Raw genomic sequence first — 18489 nt, 5'->3', positions numbered from 1 at the left:
AGAATGACTAGAACCTCAAACCACTGCCCAGACATACTAAGTAATTATTATAACAAGCATAAATACTAATCCACATGTATTAAGGAATGATTAAATTTAAAATCTCATCGCATTTTCAGAGCAACTATAAATCAAATTTAAGCAAGACTAAAACAGTGTTGTGATATTATGGTAGCTGTTACAATAAAAAGTTATGATTTGGAAGTATAGGTTTACTATGACTATAAAACAAAATGTTAGGTAATAGATTCATATTTCATAGTAATTTACAAAAAGGATTCATAGCTTCAAAACACTGAAGAGCATATATATCAGAAATCAGAAAGAGAAAAATGAAGTAGCCAAAAATGAAAAATGTTAAATATGTAAGAGTCATGATGCAAACATACTTTGAGATTTCTCATTTCAATGTGAAGAAACAGAAAGGTAGTTTCGTTATCTGTTGGAGAAGCAACTGATGGTTCAGAAATCACTTCCCCTTGCTTGAAATATATCTGTTATTACAGAAAGCTTGTACATGAAGTTTGTATGAAATCAGTGAGCATCTCCTGGGTTTTGTAATTTGTTTCTATTCCTGCTATGACATTTTACACACTATATAAAAGCACTGGCAGCATTCTCAATTCACTATAAATGGAACCTCTAAACTCCTCACTGTTTGAATGTTTTTTGTCTCTCTAAACCCCACAGAATCCAGTGAAACAGCACAATGCAGGACTGAGTTCTTAACAAGCACACTGTTTGCTTAGCATCTGAGACCTTTCCAAGGCAATGCAGAACCACCACCAGTCTCAGGACACTTGTCGTTGACTTCAGAATTCAAATTTAGAGCAAGAGAAATTATTAAAGTGCAATCAATATATCAGTAATATTTGCCTTACAAGGCACAGTAGACAGCAAATAGGGATTAATACAGAAAGTGATTTTCATAATGAGGCAGGAAGTGCAATTTCACATCTTTGAGTGAAAACTATATTTACAAAGCATTTTCTCTTTCTAATATTGAGCTTGGTATTGGCTAGGAAACAAAAGAAGTTCACCAGTGAAAATTGATTCCCACCAGCTGAGGACAATTCAAAGAAAATATATGGCATTTGCCTTGTATTTTTTTAGCATGATGTGTACCTTAAAGAAGCTGACTATTTATATAAAAATAAATAGGTTTTAAATTAACCAGGAAAAGAAGCCTGTGGCCTGAGACTATTGCCTAGAAACTGTCAAATTGTCCAATATGTAATTGGGTAATTTTCTCACATAAAATGTACATTTCTGGGGGTTTCTACTTGTGGGAGACAGAAACCCTGTATAGGAAGCTAGTATTCTTAAGAAGTCTAAAAAAAACCTTTGAGGTTATCAAAACAATTCAATACAATGTGTTTTGATTGTTAGAAACTTGGCTTGTAAAGCTTTCTTTACTCAACCTGTCAAGTCCTGAAATAACTCAGCTCCTTTTCTGCAGAGACTAAAAAAAAAAAATCAAAGACAGAAATAATGCATAACATAAGTCAAAAGCCTATACCTAATTACATTTCTATTCAACTCTGAATTTTTACTGACAATTGAGCTCTACTTCCTTGATTATATTTGGTCATTGTTTTCAGTATCCCAGCCCCACCCTCCACAAAGCATCTGAAAGTAAAGAAGATATCCTAAACACTTGCCACAATAAAAGCACGAATTAAGAACTTTAACTGAAATCCTGTTTTTAACAAGCTTACATTTTAATTTCTTATAAAAAACAAACTCCTCTTAAAAGCAACACATGTCAGTTTCTGCCTTTGCCTACAGAGCGTCTGGGCTGCTGTCCATGGTGGCACTCCAGCTCTATGAGGCAACAGCGCCACCACAGAAACATCTAAGCTGCATCTTGTGCCTGCTTCTGGTTGGCAGATGTGCTGGGTTAGTTGCATTTTTCATAGCCAACGCTTCTGTAATTATAAGTTGCAGACTTTTTTTTTCAGACCATTGCTCCCAAGAGCAAAAGAAAACCCGTGTGCGGTGGGGGTGGTCGCCTTGATCCGCTGGAGATAGGAAACCAAACCTTGCCCCTCACACCTTCCTCTGTCCTTCGCCATAAAGACAGTTTAGCCACCTTTTAGCCCCTCAAGCTAAGCACCTTTCCACAAGCTGAGAAGTCTTCAAAAGCTCTACTAAATCAATTCGGTGGCTGTTTTTACTGGAATGTAGTTTTGTCTGAACAGCATATTTGAATTTAATTTGAAATATGACGTTTATGAATACCAATATATAATATATCCAAAAAGAAAAAAACTTTTTAAATCCTACATATACAATTATGGTGATAGGGGGCTATTCTTCTGGTGAACATCCCATTGACATGATTTCAAACTAATTTTAACAGTGTCATTCCCTTCCCCTTGCCACTGGCGGAGAAGAAAGAATGGGGAGCTTTCCATGGTGGTCTTTCTTCAAGTACAGTGATTTTTGTGCAGTAAAAATACCGTAAAGAAATTCCTCTCAGCGGGCACCACGGCACCAAAACTTTGGGAGGTCAGTATTTTAACCAAGACTGAGCTATCTTGTTTCCTTCCCAAATCCATTCTGCCCAAATGAGGCGTTTGTGTTACAATTTATTGTTCCCCAGACGCCCAAATCACCCATCTGCCTCTAGAGTTTCTAGTCGGTAATTAAGGCACTATCTATCAGAACCGCCAAGTGCACCAAGTGAGGAGGAGGAGGGCGCGGGAAACGAGGGGGAAAAAATTACTTTAAAAGAGCCTGGCTCTGGGCGCACACGGACCCCTCGCCCCAGCTAGGACCCTCCGCCCAGCTTGAATGCCAAGTTAGCAGGAACCACAGGGCCAGCTACCCCCAGCCGCCCCCGCCCCGCCCCCGCCCCACTGCACAGGGAGCTTCGCACTGGGCCCTCCCTACCTTGGAAGAGAAAGGCTTTCGTCCCATTATGCAGTCCCGGGACTTGGCGCACTCCAGCCGTGGACTCCCCAAGTTCTAACTCTGTTAAGACGTCAATCTGTAGAGAGGGGTCCACACCAAGCCCCCAAGCTGCCGGGAGTGAGGAGGGGTAGGAGAGAAAGAAAAGGGGCCATTAAAATGCAAGCCTTCACAGCAGCCTGGAACGGGTCTTGGCGACAGTACTGGGAAGCGCTCACAAGAGGCGAGTGTTCCTGCACCGGGAGATCCTTACCTGGACACGCTGTCAAGCTTAAAATAGCAGAGCGCTGGGTCCCATTCCCGTGACCTACTTTAAGCCCCTCTCTGTGCAAAGTTCCCCTTCAGCCACAGACCCTGAGGGTGTACCCCGCCTCGCTGTCCCCAGGAAAAGCACGGAGGGGACCCAACTGCAAACCCGCGCCTCCAGAGCTCCCCAACCCAGGGGGCAGACGGAGCGGCGACCCCACGGAGCGGAGCATCCCGGCCCAGCACGGCGGCCACTCACCCGCTCCGAGCCCGAGGATCACGCAGAACGTTCTCAGTAACACCCGGGACTCCATGGCGTGCATCGGCTCAGTCCATCGTCTCCCTCTTTAAAAATAAAGATAAAAACCAAGAGGTGCTGGGAGCGAAGCGCGAAGGCAGCGCCGGCCCCTCCTGCGACCGCCTCGCCGTCGCCTCCCCGGCTCAGACGCCTAAGACCCAGCGGGGCGGCCCCCCCGGGCTGCGCGCCGAACTTGGAGCCGCCTCTGCACGCATCGCTCCCGCACGCGGCGGGCCGCAGCCGGGTCAAGCTCTCCGGGACCCGAGGGGACCTGCACCGAGCGGCGCCCCGCCGAGCCACGCGGCCCGGGAGCGCACGCGGAGAAAGGGAGGCGGCCCCGGGAAAGCCGGGCCGGGCCGCCCCGCACCCGCCCGCGCTCCCGCGCCCGAACCTGTTGGAAAGGCGGAGACAATGGCGAGAGCCTGGAGCCGCCGAGACCGCTCCGGGAGGGCGGGGCGCGAGCCGGGGCGCGGGCGGGGCGCCTCTCCCCCCACCCCACCCCCGATCCCCCGCACACGCAGCGCGGGGTCAGCCAGCCTGGCCCACAGCCTTCCTCCACCACCCTTGCCCACCCGTGACCGCAGCCTCCGGTCTGGATCCTGGGATCTCAATGCCAGGTGCCAAGTTGATAGGCGGCGTTTGCTCTCACCCCTCGAAATCGGGCGCGTGTCTCCAAAGCCCGGCGGAGAGAAAGGACCACCCAGCCGCAGGAGGCGAGGTGGCAAAGAAAGGCACCCGGCCGCCTCGGGCAAAAGAGGGAAACCCGCACTCAGACTCTCCCGCTGCTAGGCAGCCCCAGGCGCAGGGCACCCCCTCCCGGGCGGGAAAAGGAACCCCGCCAAAGCACCCAGGACTCCTAGGTGAAGCTGGACAGAAGAAGGAGACAGGCTGAGATAGGTGGTGAGCGGGGGAAGCCTGGCCAGCCCTGCCTAAGAGAATCTCTGCCCAGGGCGGGGCGCTGGAGAGCCTCCAGGCACAGACTGCACACAGAACTTAGCCAGGAACCAGGAGCTGCTGGACAGCTCCAGGACCACTGGCGCTCAGGTCCAGAACCCCACAAAGTAGCAAGGGTTGAAGGGAAATGAAAGATGATGCAGATAAGATGATGGATGGATGGATGGATGGATGGATGGATGGATGGATGGATGGATGGATGGATGGATGGATGGATGGATGGATGGATGGGTGGGTGGACGGACAATGGTGGGTAGGTTGTGGATGGATGGATGATGGATGAATAATTTATTGGTGGGTAGGTAGGTAGATAGGTAGGTGGATGGATGCATTTTCATTAGCGGAAGACTGAGATGCCCCACCCCACTGTTGACCGCACTCACTACTAATACATATTTAGGACTAAAAGCATGGGGTTATGTGTGATTTTTAGAAGACCAAATTAATACATACAAAAATCAATGGCACATGTATTTTTCGAATTCTACTTAAATTTTGCAGTGAATTTTTAAGTCCGTTATATTTCATCATGAGTAAGTTAAAGAGTTCTAGAGTGAGTAAAATTCTAATCTGTTCCTACAGAGTTCTGAACCCTCCTCCAATTAATCGACGGCATCTGCTTTTAACAGACCTGACCCAACTACAGGAGTAAAATGCTACCAGGTGGTCTGAGGCTCTAGCAGAACGGGGCATCTTACACATTGCATACATTACTTCAGACACTGCTGTATACATCACAACAGTGATAAAAAAAAAAGACATGTTTACTTTAGTTCTTGGAATTTTTAAGGGGGGAATCAGAATTTTGGAAAGTTAAGTTACCTGTTAATCCCCTTTTAATCAAATTTTACAATAAATACTAAGACTTACAAACTTTGAGAACTATTCTAATATTTACATGTTATGACTTAGGGACAGTTATGCAACATCTCAAATTTGCTAAAATACACCAAATAAAATAAATTAAAAGGAAACCCATTTCCTGGATGAATTAAAAACCTTTCTACAATAGTGCATTCAAATATTAAACTGCAATAATATCAACAAAGGCTGCACAAAATGCATGTTAGTAAGTTCTGCTACTTAAATTACTATTGAAAGAGAAGTGAGAGGAGAAATGCGAGTAGAGACACAAGCACAGGATTCTGACAACATTCTTCTATGTGGAAGAAGAGGAATCGAAAGGTGAATGAGAGTGAAGCGGTATGGGAAGACTCTGCCTGCTGATGCTGAACATGAAGACAAGAAAATAGAGAAGATCTGTGAGCCAAGGAGTTCAAGCAGACTCTAGGTACAGAAAGGGGCAAAGAACCCTCTCTCCCAGAACCTCTGGCAAAGAGCAGTGTTTTCATGAACCCGGTTTAGCACAGTAAGACTCACTTTAGACTCTTAGAAAAATGACCAATAACAAATTTTATGTTGTTTGAACCAGTTGATTTTCTGATTTACTGTCTACTATGTCTATTAAAAATGTATTCATTACAAGACTGCTGGCCCAGCATGCAGCGGGCTCTACCAGTAGCACCCCATAAAGATGGACATCATGTCATACATATAATCCCAATACTCAGAAGATAAATGATCAGAAGTTCAAGGTCATCTTCCACTATATCATGAGTTCAAGACCGGCTTAGGTTATATGAGACATTGTCATTCATCCATGAATTAATAAACATATAAATTGGCCACAAAATAAAATTTTAATAGAAAATGGTTGGCCATACTAGACTTTAAAAAGGTCCTCTCTCTCTCCATTGGCACGCATTAATGTCTGTCATTTTATTCATAAGGGAACTAATCCCCCAACAGGCTAGAAGAGGATGTAACTTGGCAGGAGAAGTGGTGCTGGTGCAGTGATTGGGAGGAAGTGGGACTCCATAGGAGACCTACGACAATGCCTATTTTATCATACACACTAAATACTGAACTATGACGGAAGCTAGAAATGTGAGATATACACGCTCGGTCTGACAAGTAAAGGGACCTTGGCATAATTAAAAAGACATTTGCCATATCAAGAAGGAAGAAAAGACTCTATCCATTCTGCAAGCTTGATAGGATAGATCTATTTAAGCATTGCCTTTTTTTTTTTTTTAACACAGTGTACCCCTTGCTTTCTGTCTTTACAGCCACCCAGTGTAAAAGGAACTTTTATTTGCCTGTTTCAGTCATTGTCCCGGAGGCTTACTGCCTCTGTCTGCTAACCTAGGCCTAGTCCTGGAAGCTTCTAGCCTCCATACAATCTAATGGAGGCCTAGAATGTTTTCAGCCTCTGAGACTTACTGCTTAATAAACTCATCTTTTCTTGTTCTTACTGAGCTCTTAGCTGGCTGGTTCAACTCAGCTGTTCTGGCTCAAACTCCTCTCCCAGCTAGCTTATTCAATCTGGCTCCTCTTTTAGCCTCTGAATTGTTCTGCTTGGCCTAAAACTAACCCCAGCAATCTTTTCTAATCTTCTGGCTCCTTCTTGTTCTCTGGCTCACTCAGTTTTCACCTGATTTCTCCTTCTCTGCAACCCATCTCTCCATTACTGTCCCAGTAAAACTGCCTCTTCTCTGTATTGCCCCTTAAGTAGCTTCCTTTTCCTCTCTCTTCTCTTGAGAGTTGGGTGTATCCTATTCTGTCAAGTCTTCCTCTGATTCATCACCTTTCCTGCCACTCAATTAGGCATCACTTTCAAACATGAGTTCTTCCTTCTGCAAACTATCCCTGCTTTCATTTTTTAGGATTGAAGGCATATACCACCACATTTTAAGCTTTTCTTTACCTGATACTTGCTCTATACCATGATGGCCTTAAACTCAGAGATCTGATTGCCTCAGTCTCCTGGGTTAAAGGTGTGTTTATATTCCAGGCAGATCACACAGACCTAGAAGGTATTTGGATGTGATCTCTTGCCAGGGCAGCCATGTTCTGAATTAAAATTCCTCTACACCACAGTAAGGAAAGTCCTATTATATTCTCTCCAGTTCTGCAAATAAAACTTGGAAATTTCTCTGATCTTACAGGATTTGTGCAATAATATTAGAACCATTTACATAACCCAGTATAATCACTCTTTCTTAGTCTTAATGACAAGTGCAAAATCCATTGGCCATGTAAATTAGCATATGCAGTTTCTAGAGTTTAGGACATAGACATCTTTGGGTAATCATTCTTCTAATGGTTAAAATACTTTAAAATTATCTAAATATGCATAGATTTCCTATGTTAAGACAATCACAACACAAAGATAGTAAAAGGGCCTATATGATAGTAAGGTTTGTTCAGTGTAACCTAAATGATAACATAGGGTTTCCGCGTAGATGGTGAAACATGTTTATATATGCTGGAACATCATTTAAACTACTGGGAAGCTAAAAACACAACAGATAAAATGGGTTACAAAATATTAAAGTAATTTGGAAGAAATTAAAAGAAGTTTCATGGAACAAAAAATACAAGGAAATGAAAATAAATAATGAAATAGACTATAATTAAAACATTAGTAATTACAATAAATGTAAATGATCTGAAATATAACAAAAGACTGAGGTTTTTAAAGAATAGATTAGGAAATGTAAACTAACTACATGTGATTAAAAAGGAATCCTTTCAAATACAATAAATTCAGTTAAAGGTAGAAGATTTTTAAAGATATCTTAAGCAGATATACGACAAAAGAGACTTGAAGTGGCTATAAAATTATTGAAAAAGTTTACAGAAAAACATTAGCAAGATGACAACAAAAGTCTATCACACGCAATCAACTCCAAAGGATTATTGCGCAATCATCAGTGGTCAGCTTGAAAGGTACAAGGGCAAACTCAATGCAAATGCACACATCTGATGCGTCAAAGTACATGGGACATTATCTCCAAAGAAACAGTGACAGAACTGATGTGAGAAATAGGGAAAGCCCACAGTTATATTTTAAAACTGCTGTATTCTTCTTTCCTCTTCAGCATACATCTCTATTCCCATCTAAACTCAACACAAATTACAGTAGACATCTGAGGAAGGAATAACATCAGATAAGAATAATTCTCCCCCCCCAAAAAAAACAAAAGATTAAGAAACATTCCCCACTCTTTTTCTACAAAATAATCACTATTTTATATTAAAACTAGACAAAATAGTAACCAATAAACAAGAATCAGAACACAAAAACAAAATATACTTTTGAACATGCACACAAAATCTTCAATAAAATATTAGTAAATTGACTGGCGACATGTAAAAACAACACTACAAACAAGAGTGGTCATTCTAGTAATGCAAAGCTGATTAAATTCTCTGATATCGACCAAAGCAAATTGCTGAATTTATCATTTATAGAAGAAAATCATGTGATCATGTCAACTGGTGCAAGGACAGCATTTGACAAATGTCAACAACTAGTCATAAGATAGTAAATGATTTTCTCATGAGTAAAATTAGAAAGTAATGCCCTAAATCTAATGGGCACATGGAAAAGATTCTATACCTGACCTAACAAGGGAAGATGGTATTTCAAGTTGCAGTCAATGTACTTGAGAGCAAAAAATAGAAAGTAGTTTGGCTTATAAAATAAAAAACAGTTTTCCTTCAGCACAAACATGGTTAGCTTGTGTAAAATTTTCAAAGCATGAAAAAGCTCTGAGGACAGTGACTTTTTCAGACAAAAACATACAGAAACATGCATCAATTGATCATATGTCTATACACTACTACCAGGGAATAATTTAAAGTACAATTAATTTTTAAAACTTTCGTAATGCATTAAAATACTTATTTAAAAATCTAAAAAAAATAATAGAGAATATTTTACATTGATAACTTTAGAACATTGCTAAGAAAATAAGGACAAAAATCTCTGCAGTGCCCATGGATGGGATTTACTGTTGATACAGCACTCATTAACTTCATACTGAGCTAAAGAATCAAGATAATCCCAACCAGAAGGCTCTTTGCAGAAACTGATCATCAAATGCACAGAAAATGCAAAAGCCAAGAGCATTTTTCATAAAGAATAAGATTGGAACATGTGACTTTCATAATATACAACACTGCACATATCCAGGCTGTGCGGTCTGAGGTTAGAAATAGAAAGAAAACAGAGCAAAGAGTATAGAACAAGAGCAAGATACAGAGATAGATGCATATTTAACTTACAAAACATAAAAATCTCTCAATGAATAGGAACAATTTTTGGACATCCTCAGGAGGAATTGAGGATGGGGAGGAAGAAAGGATCTTGAGCCCTGTACTGTCTGCCTTGTACTGGCCTGAAGGGGAATATAAACCTGAGTATAAACACTGAACTGTAACACTTTCAGGAGAAAATGATCATGATTTGGGTTTTTAACTGAATATGAAATGTACATGTATGCTTAGATAATACATTGTACTTCATTAAAATAAAAAACTTTTGACTTTTTGGAAGATACCATTAAGACAGTAAAGAGTTACACAATAAGAGAAAATATTTGCAAAGACATGTCTAATAAAAGACTTAATTTCAGATTATCTTTAAAAACTTCAATAAAGCCAAATAAACTAAAGAAAAGGCTTGAAATTTCAATGGACAATTTACAAAAAAAAAAAAAAAAGCCAAAAAATTGGATGTACACAATGTCTAAACAGCAGTAGCCATTACAGAAACACAAACCAAAATCCATTAAATTAAATAATTCTAGAATTGCCAAAAATAAAAAATTAAAAGTCTGACAATACAAAATAGATTTAAAAGAACTTTGATGCAATGTGACCCAACCTTGGAGTCTCCACTATAATCAGAAGGTAAAGACTTTTGGGAAACTGGAAGCATTCAGGACTATACACCCTTAAGAAGTGAGAATCTATTCCCTCACCACTTCAGAACATGTGTGAGCACTTTATTGACTTCAACCAGGTACCGGCAATGACACAGATTCATGTGAACTGCAGTGCATCCACCCTGGAATACGACCCAACAATGCAAAGTACCAAAGTAACACACCACGATGCCGCCATCACACACCCGATACAAACACAGTATGAGGTCCCTTGCCTCTCTCAGTTTTATTTTTTAATAAACCACATTCTATTTAGTGTGTGTCATGGGCACGGAAGCACATGTCATGTGCGGTGGTCAGAAGACTGTCCCATGGAATTAGTTCTTTCTTTCCACCTTTATGCAGGGTTCCAGGGATAGAACTCAGTGGGTTTAGCCACTGTACCATCTCACTGGCTTTTCACTTCATTCTCTTCTCATTGCACATTAACAGTAAGAGAGTCTCTACTTCTGCTTGAGTTCACAAGGAAGAGTGGCCTGGATATCTTCAACCCACACACAGTCTGAAGCCTCCATTTCTCCACATGGGGTTTGGAAGGAAATTATAGGTAAGACAGTGAAGTTTTGTCAAAACATAAGACATAACATAGAAGAAAAATTCTGGAAGCAAAGCTGGACTAGGAAGAGCATAAGCAGATTTTAAAAAGATACTGACAAAAGGAAAATGGAAAGAAAACCTAGGAGGGAAGAGGGAAGAAGCAGAATGACTGCATTCTGCGGAGCAGCACTGCTGGCTTCCCCTTCGCTTGCAGCAACGGATCCTTTCTCTTCAGACAGTGCAACATGGGACCAGCGGTTGTGTGGAGGCCTTGGGGGGGGGGGAGGTGCGGTGCAGGTTTCAATCAGCATTCTCTGTATTCAACACATAGTTTGAATTATCCACACAACAACCAACTAAAACTCTGAGCAGATCTTCAAAACAGCTCTAGGGGACCATGCAAAAATAGCAAGCTTAGAACTTGGGGTCAGGCGGCTGCCCTCCATTCCATGGCCAGACACAGCCCCCTGCTTACTTATTACCAGTGTCGAATACTAACTCCTGCCTGCCCACTTTAGCGCTGCTGAGGGCCAAGTCCACCTTGGTAAACAGTACGTGAATGTTAGCCCCACCTGTTGTTGTCATAAACAACCATGTCACATCAGGGTTGGCCTGTTCCTGTCACTTAGTTTTGGAGTCAGATGTCACCATGGAAAAATGGAGGTAATGAGAATCAATCTATAGGAAAATGTACAGGAACAAAAAAGGAGCTGGGAACGTAGATAAGGTTAAAACATACACATAGCTTTCTGGGCAGTCTGAACTATCAATCGCCTCAGTCTCTGAGCATCCTGAGGTAACAGTTCAAATGCTCATCCTACCACACAGGCCTTATTTTTAACTGCCAACAGTCAGGCATGGTAAGCAGTAGCTGCTTTTGCCAGCACATTTCAGTACTTAATGTTCATCGGACTAGAACGAAGCATCCTCATGGAGCCAGCTGCTCTGCTGGCTCCTGGCCTTGTTTACGGCTGCTATTAAAGGATAAGTCTCTGCTTAGCATTAGAAGAGTCTCTCTCCTGAAGGGCTAAAGGCCAGGATATTCTTAGTTCTTAGTGATATTCTGAAACTAGCATTGCCTCATCAGCTCTCTCCCTTTATCCTGTAAACCCAACTCTAAATATACAGAGAACATAATCACTAATACTTCCATCTTCAAATGAACACTTTTATTAGATTTCTCCTCTGTTATCACCAAAACTAATTTCTCTAAGGCTATGCATAGCCTTTATCTTAAAGAAAATTTATTAAGTGCAGACCTGCAAACACAATAATTCAAAATCCTTCCCGAGTCATCATATAATTCTGGCTGTTGGGGCTTACCTGCTATCACTGGAATGTTCTTTTTGATAAACACATAGCTGCTAGATGAAAAGCTCGGGCAGGCTTCACAAAAGCATGGCTTAGAAACAGAATAAGGTGTGCTAGCATCTTACAGGGTTGGCATGGACCCAGATTCGGCATTAGCTCAAGCAGCGCCTGTTCACACATACCATCTAAGCCTCCAGAAGGAAGGAATAGCCCAAGAGGGCTGTCACCATGACAGGGGAGTAGCTGCCGTCTCCAGCTTTATGTTCCTGGCCAAAGCCTAAGACTGACAAAGAGAACAGAGAAGCAAAGCAGGTGGTCCATGACGCTCAAATCACCCACATCCTTCCTGACTCAGAATCACAACAGAAGCAAAAGATTCTTAGGAGAACCATCCACCTTTCTCAACCCTGTGACAGAAATACGTGAAAAGTTCTTAGTTTTCAAAGCAATTCACCAATAAGCCTGACGATTTGCTCCAAAAGCATACAGCCACCTAATTTCGAGTCATCTTTAGTCTCCTCCTCCTAATACTAATTTATTCATTTCTTTGTGTTTATGAAGGTCTAGTTACATAACGGGCACCAAGTTCATGTCACAGAATTTCAGACCAGGGTCAAAGTATCAGTTAGGTCAAAAAACCCTGCTTAAGGGTCACACAATAAGCTGTAAATGTAATTTCAGTCTCTGCCTCTCCGTGGAAGCCATGCAGTTCTTCCATGCTTATCCCATGGACTGCCCCAGTGGACTGCCACAGTCACATACACAAGAGCTTGCTGTCTCACCCACATCTCTCTAACTGTCCTCTAGTAGTGTCTCCCTCTGCCACCACTCCAGTGCTTCCTGGCTGTTCTCCAGCCAACAACACAGTCCAGTCCTTCTATCTGGAAAGATCTTCAAAACAGCCCATGGCTTGTTCCTCCATCATTTCCAAATGTCAGATTCTCAGTGAGGCTCTCCCAAACGACCCCACATAAAACTGCAGCTTTTATCACATGCCCAGCGTGCCTATCTTCTTTCCTTGCTGCATTTATGGATTCACACATTCTGCTCTGCATTGGCTTATTTGCTTCCTGCCTAGATTCCTCCCTCCAGGGTACGAGCTGCATTCTCCACAGATTCTGCTCCCTTGCTTTATTATGTATATTTGCAGCAGTGTCTGGCATGACACATACCACTTGAACACAGGCTAGTATATACAAACTCACCGAATGTGTCTGTCATACAGTAGACTTTAAAAGGCACCTATTATTACTTAGGATTGATGAGAATGAAAGCATTCAAGTTATTGATTTTTTGAAGGACATTTAAGTTTCTAAAAAAAAAATCCTGTGTAAAATGTGCAGCATTTCTGTAATATAACTTTTTTTAACAATGAAAAGCAAATGACAGCTTATTTTTACTTGTTAGGTAAATAAGGGTTTCTGGCTCTTATTGATTGTACACAAAAATGTGCCTCAAAATATTTTCAATATACATTCACTTCCCTTCCAGTCTCTCCTACAGAAAAATCTGCCAAGGTAACTGACAACTATGTTGCCAGTGTTATAGGTCCATTTGTTAACTTTTGCCTTTCCACTTCCTTTATCTAAATATCAGACTCTCCCAACTCCATCTGTAGAAGAAAGGCTATTTTAACTGACAAGCTCGGTTGTCTATAGCTCATATTCAAATATTCTGATGGAAAAGCAGTGGCTTGTCTGTTGAATGTTCTTGTATTCAGAGACTGTTCTGAGAGCATTAACCCTTTAGGTCTTAGAATCCATGAGATGCATATTCAGGACACACAGAGAAAGTGGAATGCAAGGTGGTGAAAGGTCTTTATCGAGACCATACTGTTAAAGGTGGTGGCAGATCTGGAGATCAAAGGCACATGGCTACAGAGTTTACTCTCAAAGTATCTCTACTAGCTACCCTCGAAAAAGCCTCATTGCGGCTCCTTTAAAGCTGCTAGAATAACACGTGTCTCAATTTCCCCCTCTGCTCTAGTCATCTGCCCCTTATGTAGTGCTCCTTACTCATAGGACACACTATTGTTCCTTCTGTTCTGTTGTGGTCATATATTTCTGACCTGGGAGGAACTACCAAACATCAACGTACTAATATAAAAGAGATTGACTCTAAGCAGAGAGGCTTGGGCTACCCCGGAAATGCTACATGAAGGCACAGGAGCAGATCTTTCTGGAATTCTCCACACCCTGGACCTTACATCCTGCTTGATGGAATGGAATGATTAATAATTTCTGTATTCATAGTTTCTAAAGTTAAGGCCTTTCAGCTCCAAAATGCTATTACTCCAAATGAGACATGACCATATCTAAAAGCATAATCACTTACTCACAATTTTGTTTAGCACAAACAGCCAACCTTGACTTGAGTGACAGGGTTACTTTTGTGCAGTAAAGTCAAGGTCTTCTGTCCCTGGTTAGCACCTCTGTTCTGCTCTAAGAAGGAACAAGAAGAGTCTGGCTTTCTCAATGAGCACACAACAACCTGCCCCAAAGCAAGCTGCTTCCAGTACTCAGGATTAACTGTGTCTTCATACCCAGAGCCTAAATGAGTGTGATGGTTGAGTCCTTCAGGCTTCCTGATTATGAGTAACCATACAGCATCCCAATAACAAGATGGCAGCTGTCATTTGACGTACACTATATGTGTTCAAGAATCTGTGGAGGAGAGAAGAGGGCACGGAATGCCCAGAAACTGGAGTTATGGGCAGTTGTGAGTTGGGTGCTGGGAACCAAACCCAGGCCCTCAGCAAGAGCAATAAGCGCTCTTAGTCCCTGAGACATCTCTCCAGCTCTCAAACAACTTAAAAACAAAAACTTATATACATTGCATATCAACAGATTGCAGAATTTAAAATTCACGTATTTAAAGTACAATAAAGTGAACATCTAGAACAAATAGATGAAAAAAGGCACACAAACTCAACAGATCTAAAATTGCATCTCAATAAATCTAATCAAAATAAAGGGGAAGCAGACTTAGAAATTATATAGATACCTCATCAAAACTGTGAACTTAAGAGAATAACATGGAGAGTTGCTAAGCATGCTCACAACTTTCCTCATTCGAGATCATAAAAGCGAACACTAAAAGGGAACACCAACTCCCAGCTCTGGGTTGTCTTAAACACACTTTGAGGGCATCACATATGTCATCTGTTAATCTTTCTCTGTATCTGATAACCTGGCTAGGCAGGCTTTGTGGCGATGCTACTCATAGGAGGTAACATACATCAATGACTGTTTCATTAACACATAATACACGAAACAGTCTCTCAAAGCAATTCAGTTTTCACCTAACATAAGGTGCTTTATTTTCAAAATTGTTTTTAATCTTCTATCAGTCAATAATTACAAAAATGTCTAATGTAACATCGTAACTCAAGTTACATCATCTTTCATGCGTTGAAAGAGTTGCAGAATCTACTGTTTTCTTATACATTCATCTCTTAACGAGAAGAAATTGTAGACACCCTTCAAACCTGTCAAGGACTAAGCGATATGCCTAACGGATGTATAAGGACAAGATCGTCAAACACCTCATTAATAACTTTGCTATATTATTGTGTAACAATCTACAGAAATTGATTTTCCAAGATTCTGACTATCAATTTTGTCTATTATCAAAAGATAATGTACCTTCCTTCTTTGTGTCTATGTATCTAGTTATTTAAATGCATCAAAGATGTGTGTGCATGCATGAGTGTCTGCATGCATGAGTGCCTTTGTGTGTGTCTGTGAGTGTGTAAGCCTATACTGTCTAATTCATAGCTTTCAAAACTAAACACCGATTTATTTCACAGAAATATCAAGTCTTTGCTTTGGCTTAGTTTGGGTTTGTGCATTCATAAGGATTCTTGTATTAAAAACTTGTCCCTGGAGTGGCAGTGTTCAGTCTGTGGCTAATAATTAGGGCATTGATGGTCCTCTCCTGGTATCCCATCTAATTCCTATGAAGCTGAGTTATCAGAGAGAATCAAGACTGAACACAGAGTCTCTCTTTGCTCTCCTGCCTCATCTCACTTTCCCTCTTGCGTGTGCACCAGCCCTGATGCCGTCTTCTCCAGGCCTTCACCACAGGCCGAGCACACGAGGCCACAAAACCTCAGGCTTTCAGCCTTAATGTCTGTGATCTCAACAGAGCTTTACACATTATCCAGCATAAGCCATTCTGTTGCAATGACAATGAAACAACACAGCTTCTTCCCTGATTTAAATATTCTAAACATTTTTCTATAATCATAACTCAGCAAACCAAACATGCTTATGACCAGCCTCCATATCCTTCATAGTATCTACAGGAAACATAACCCTGTACATAATTTACAATTTTGACTATGTTATTAAGCAAACTGTTTATCTCAAATTGCATTTTTCTCCAGACAGGAGCTCTTCCATGGAGGAGTGCGTTTATATCACACTATGTATGACAAACGCCATTCCAGACCGTCTTCCGAAGCTTGCAGGTACAGCATTAGAGGATGCTTCTGTAAAAGTTACGCTGTGAAGTGTAGCGGCAGCCAGTGAGCAAGTGCTTAGCATTACAGCAGTCTATATGGCAGTTGGAGCTCCTATGTATTTACACTTTAGTTCATCACAAGCAGTTTGCAAACTGGTGCCATTTTGGGTAGCGTTTGTCTACAAGAACCTTTGGTTCATTTCTCCAGCCTCTCACCTCATATCACATACCCTTGCTTTTCTGTTCTGCCATGTACGCCCTCTCCCTCTTTGTGCCCTCCACCTCAGATATTTCCAAATGTCCTCCTTACAAGCCTGTGCTTGATATGAGTTCTCTTCTTGAGTATATTCTAAGGATACAGACACATGTCCCCATTTGTTTATCAACAAATTCCCAATGGCACAAACATTAAAGGTGTCAGTATTCACTGAATTTTTTTGTTTACAGAGTCAGCCACAAAAAGCCTTACATCTTTACTTTAAAATACATAATATTTTCAGACTCGTTGAATGAGAAAGGAGGAAAATGCCTCCTCCCTTTGATCATACATCCAGGCTCATTTTTAGCAAGTCTTTAGATTCTGGGCTTTCATGAGGAAGAAAAATAAAGGGATGAAAGGAAAGTAGAGAAAGATGGAGTGAGAAAACAGAAAGAAACAAAGGAGATCAAGCTGAACCCATAGTGCAAAAGTGAGGTTTTCTACACTGGAATTTGCTCTGCCCACACTGATCTTCCAGGTATCTTTGCAGGCTTCCTCTCATCCCATTCTGAAATGAGGCTCTTACATCCAGCTCCCTGACACACATTCTTTCTCCCTCTCCCTCTCTCTCACAGCATAGTATGCTGACTCATTCTCCCAATTCCTTAAGCTTGTAGCATTTCTGTCATAGCACACATCACATCAGTGTTACCAGGTTGTTTTATCCTCTGTCCCCTACCTAGACTGTACCTTCCACAAGGCAGTGATGCATTATCCTTGTCCCTCCCACTGTAGCAAAATACTGTATAATTACAAAAACAACTTTGGGAGGGTTGAAAGTCTCCTGAAGAGAGAACAGAAATGGGGGGGGTGCATCTCTGGGAGAGGAGAGGCTCCTGGGAGTCTATGGGGTTGATCCTAGTTGAGATTCCCAGCAGTGAAGTTTAAGGAGCCTGAAGTCACCACCTCCTGTAACCAAATGGGACTTCCAGTAGAGGGAGGGAGACAACAGTCCACCCATAAAACCTTCGATCCAAAATTTGTCTCACCCATAAACAGTGTAGGGATTAAGATGGAGCAGCCATTGAGGGAATGACAAACCAATGACTGGCCCAACTTGAGACCCACCCAATGGGAGAGAGCCAGCCCCTGTCACTATTAATGATACTCTGCTCTGCTTGCAGATAGAAACCTAGCATCACTGTCTCCTGAGAGGCTTCATCCAGCAGCCGATGGAAACAGATGCAGAGACCCACAGCCAAACAATAGGCCAACCTTGAGAAGTTCTGTGCAAGAGTTGGAGGAAGGATATGGGGAGCTGGAGGGGGCAAGGACACCACAAGAACACCTGCAGAGTAACCTAACATGGGCCCATGGGGGTGCACAGAGACTGACTCACTGACCAAAGAGCATGCATGGCCTGGACCTAGACCCCCTATGCATATGTAGGAGATGTGTGGCGTGGTCAACATGTGGGTCTCCTAACTATGGGAGTACAGTCTGTCTCTAACTCTGTTGCCTGCCGCTAGATCCCTTTCTTCTAACTGGGCTACCTTGTTAGGCCTCAGTGGGAAACTATGTGCTTGTTCCTGATGCATCTTGAGGTGTTACAGTAGGTTGGTACCTTCTTCTCTGAGAAGAAGGAGAGGAGGGAATGGTTGTAGGTGGACTGAGGGTGGGAGAGGGGAGAGGGGTAGGATCAAGCTGTAAAATCATTAAATAAATTAGATAGATAGATAGATAGATAGATAGATAGATAGATAGATAGATAG

General features: G+C 41.9%; 1 protein-coding gene across 3 annotated transcripts in view; it reads right to left on the bottom strand.

Annotated features, from left to right (window-relative positions):
• The window catches only part of Nell2 (neural EGFL like 2), a 298553-nt gene extending 294252 nt beyond the window's left edge, over positions 1 to 4301 (bottom strand). Inside the window, exons 1-3 of one of the 3 annotated variants that reach the window (XM_055627188.1) lie at positions 4107 to 4301; positions 3419 to 3504; positions 2896 to 3024 (exon numbers count right to left, since the gene is read on the bottom strand). In XM_055627188.1, the coding sequence (XP_055483163.1) occupies positions 2896 to 3024; positions 3419 to 3482 (193 nt within the window). In that variant the 5' untranslated portion in view covers positions 3483 to 3504; positions 4107 to 4301. Of the gene's footprint in view, positions 1 to 2895; positions 3025 to 3418; positions 3505 to 3848; positions 3868 to 4029; positions 4083 to 4106 lie in introns of those variants that run through there. The other 2 variants (XM_055627186.1, XM_055627187.1) reach the window with 2 other exon arrangements.
• Positions 4302 to 18489: the final 14188 nt, after the last annotated feature.

Source organism: Psammomys obesus, unplaced genomic scaffold, assembly GCF_907164565.1.
Source record: "Psammomys obesus unplaced genomic scaffold, mPsaObe1.curated_primary_1811, whole genome shotgun sequence".
NCBI classification, from domain to species: Eukaryota; Metazoa; Chordata; class Mammalia; order Rodentia; family Muridae; genus Psammomys; species Psammomys obesus.
This window is presented reverse-complemented; position numbering and strand designations above follow the sequence as displayed.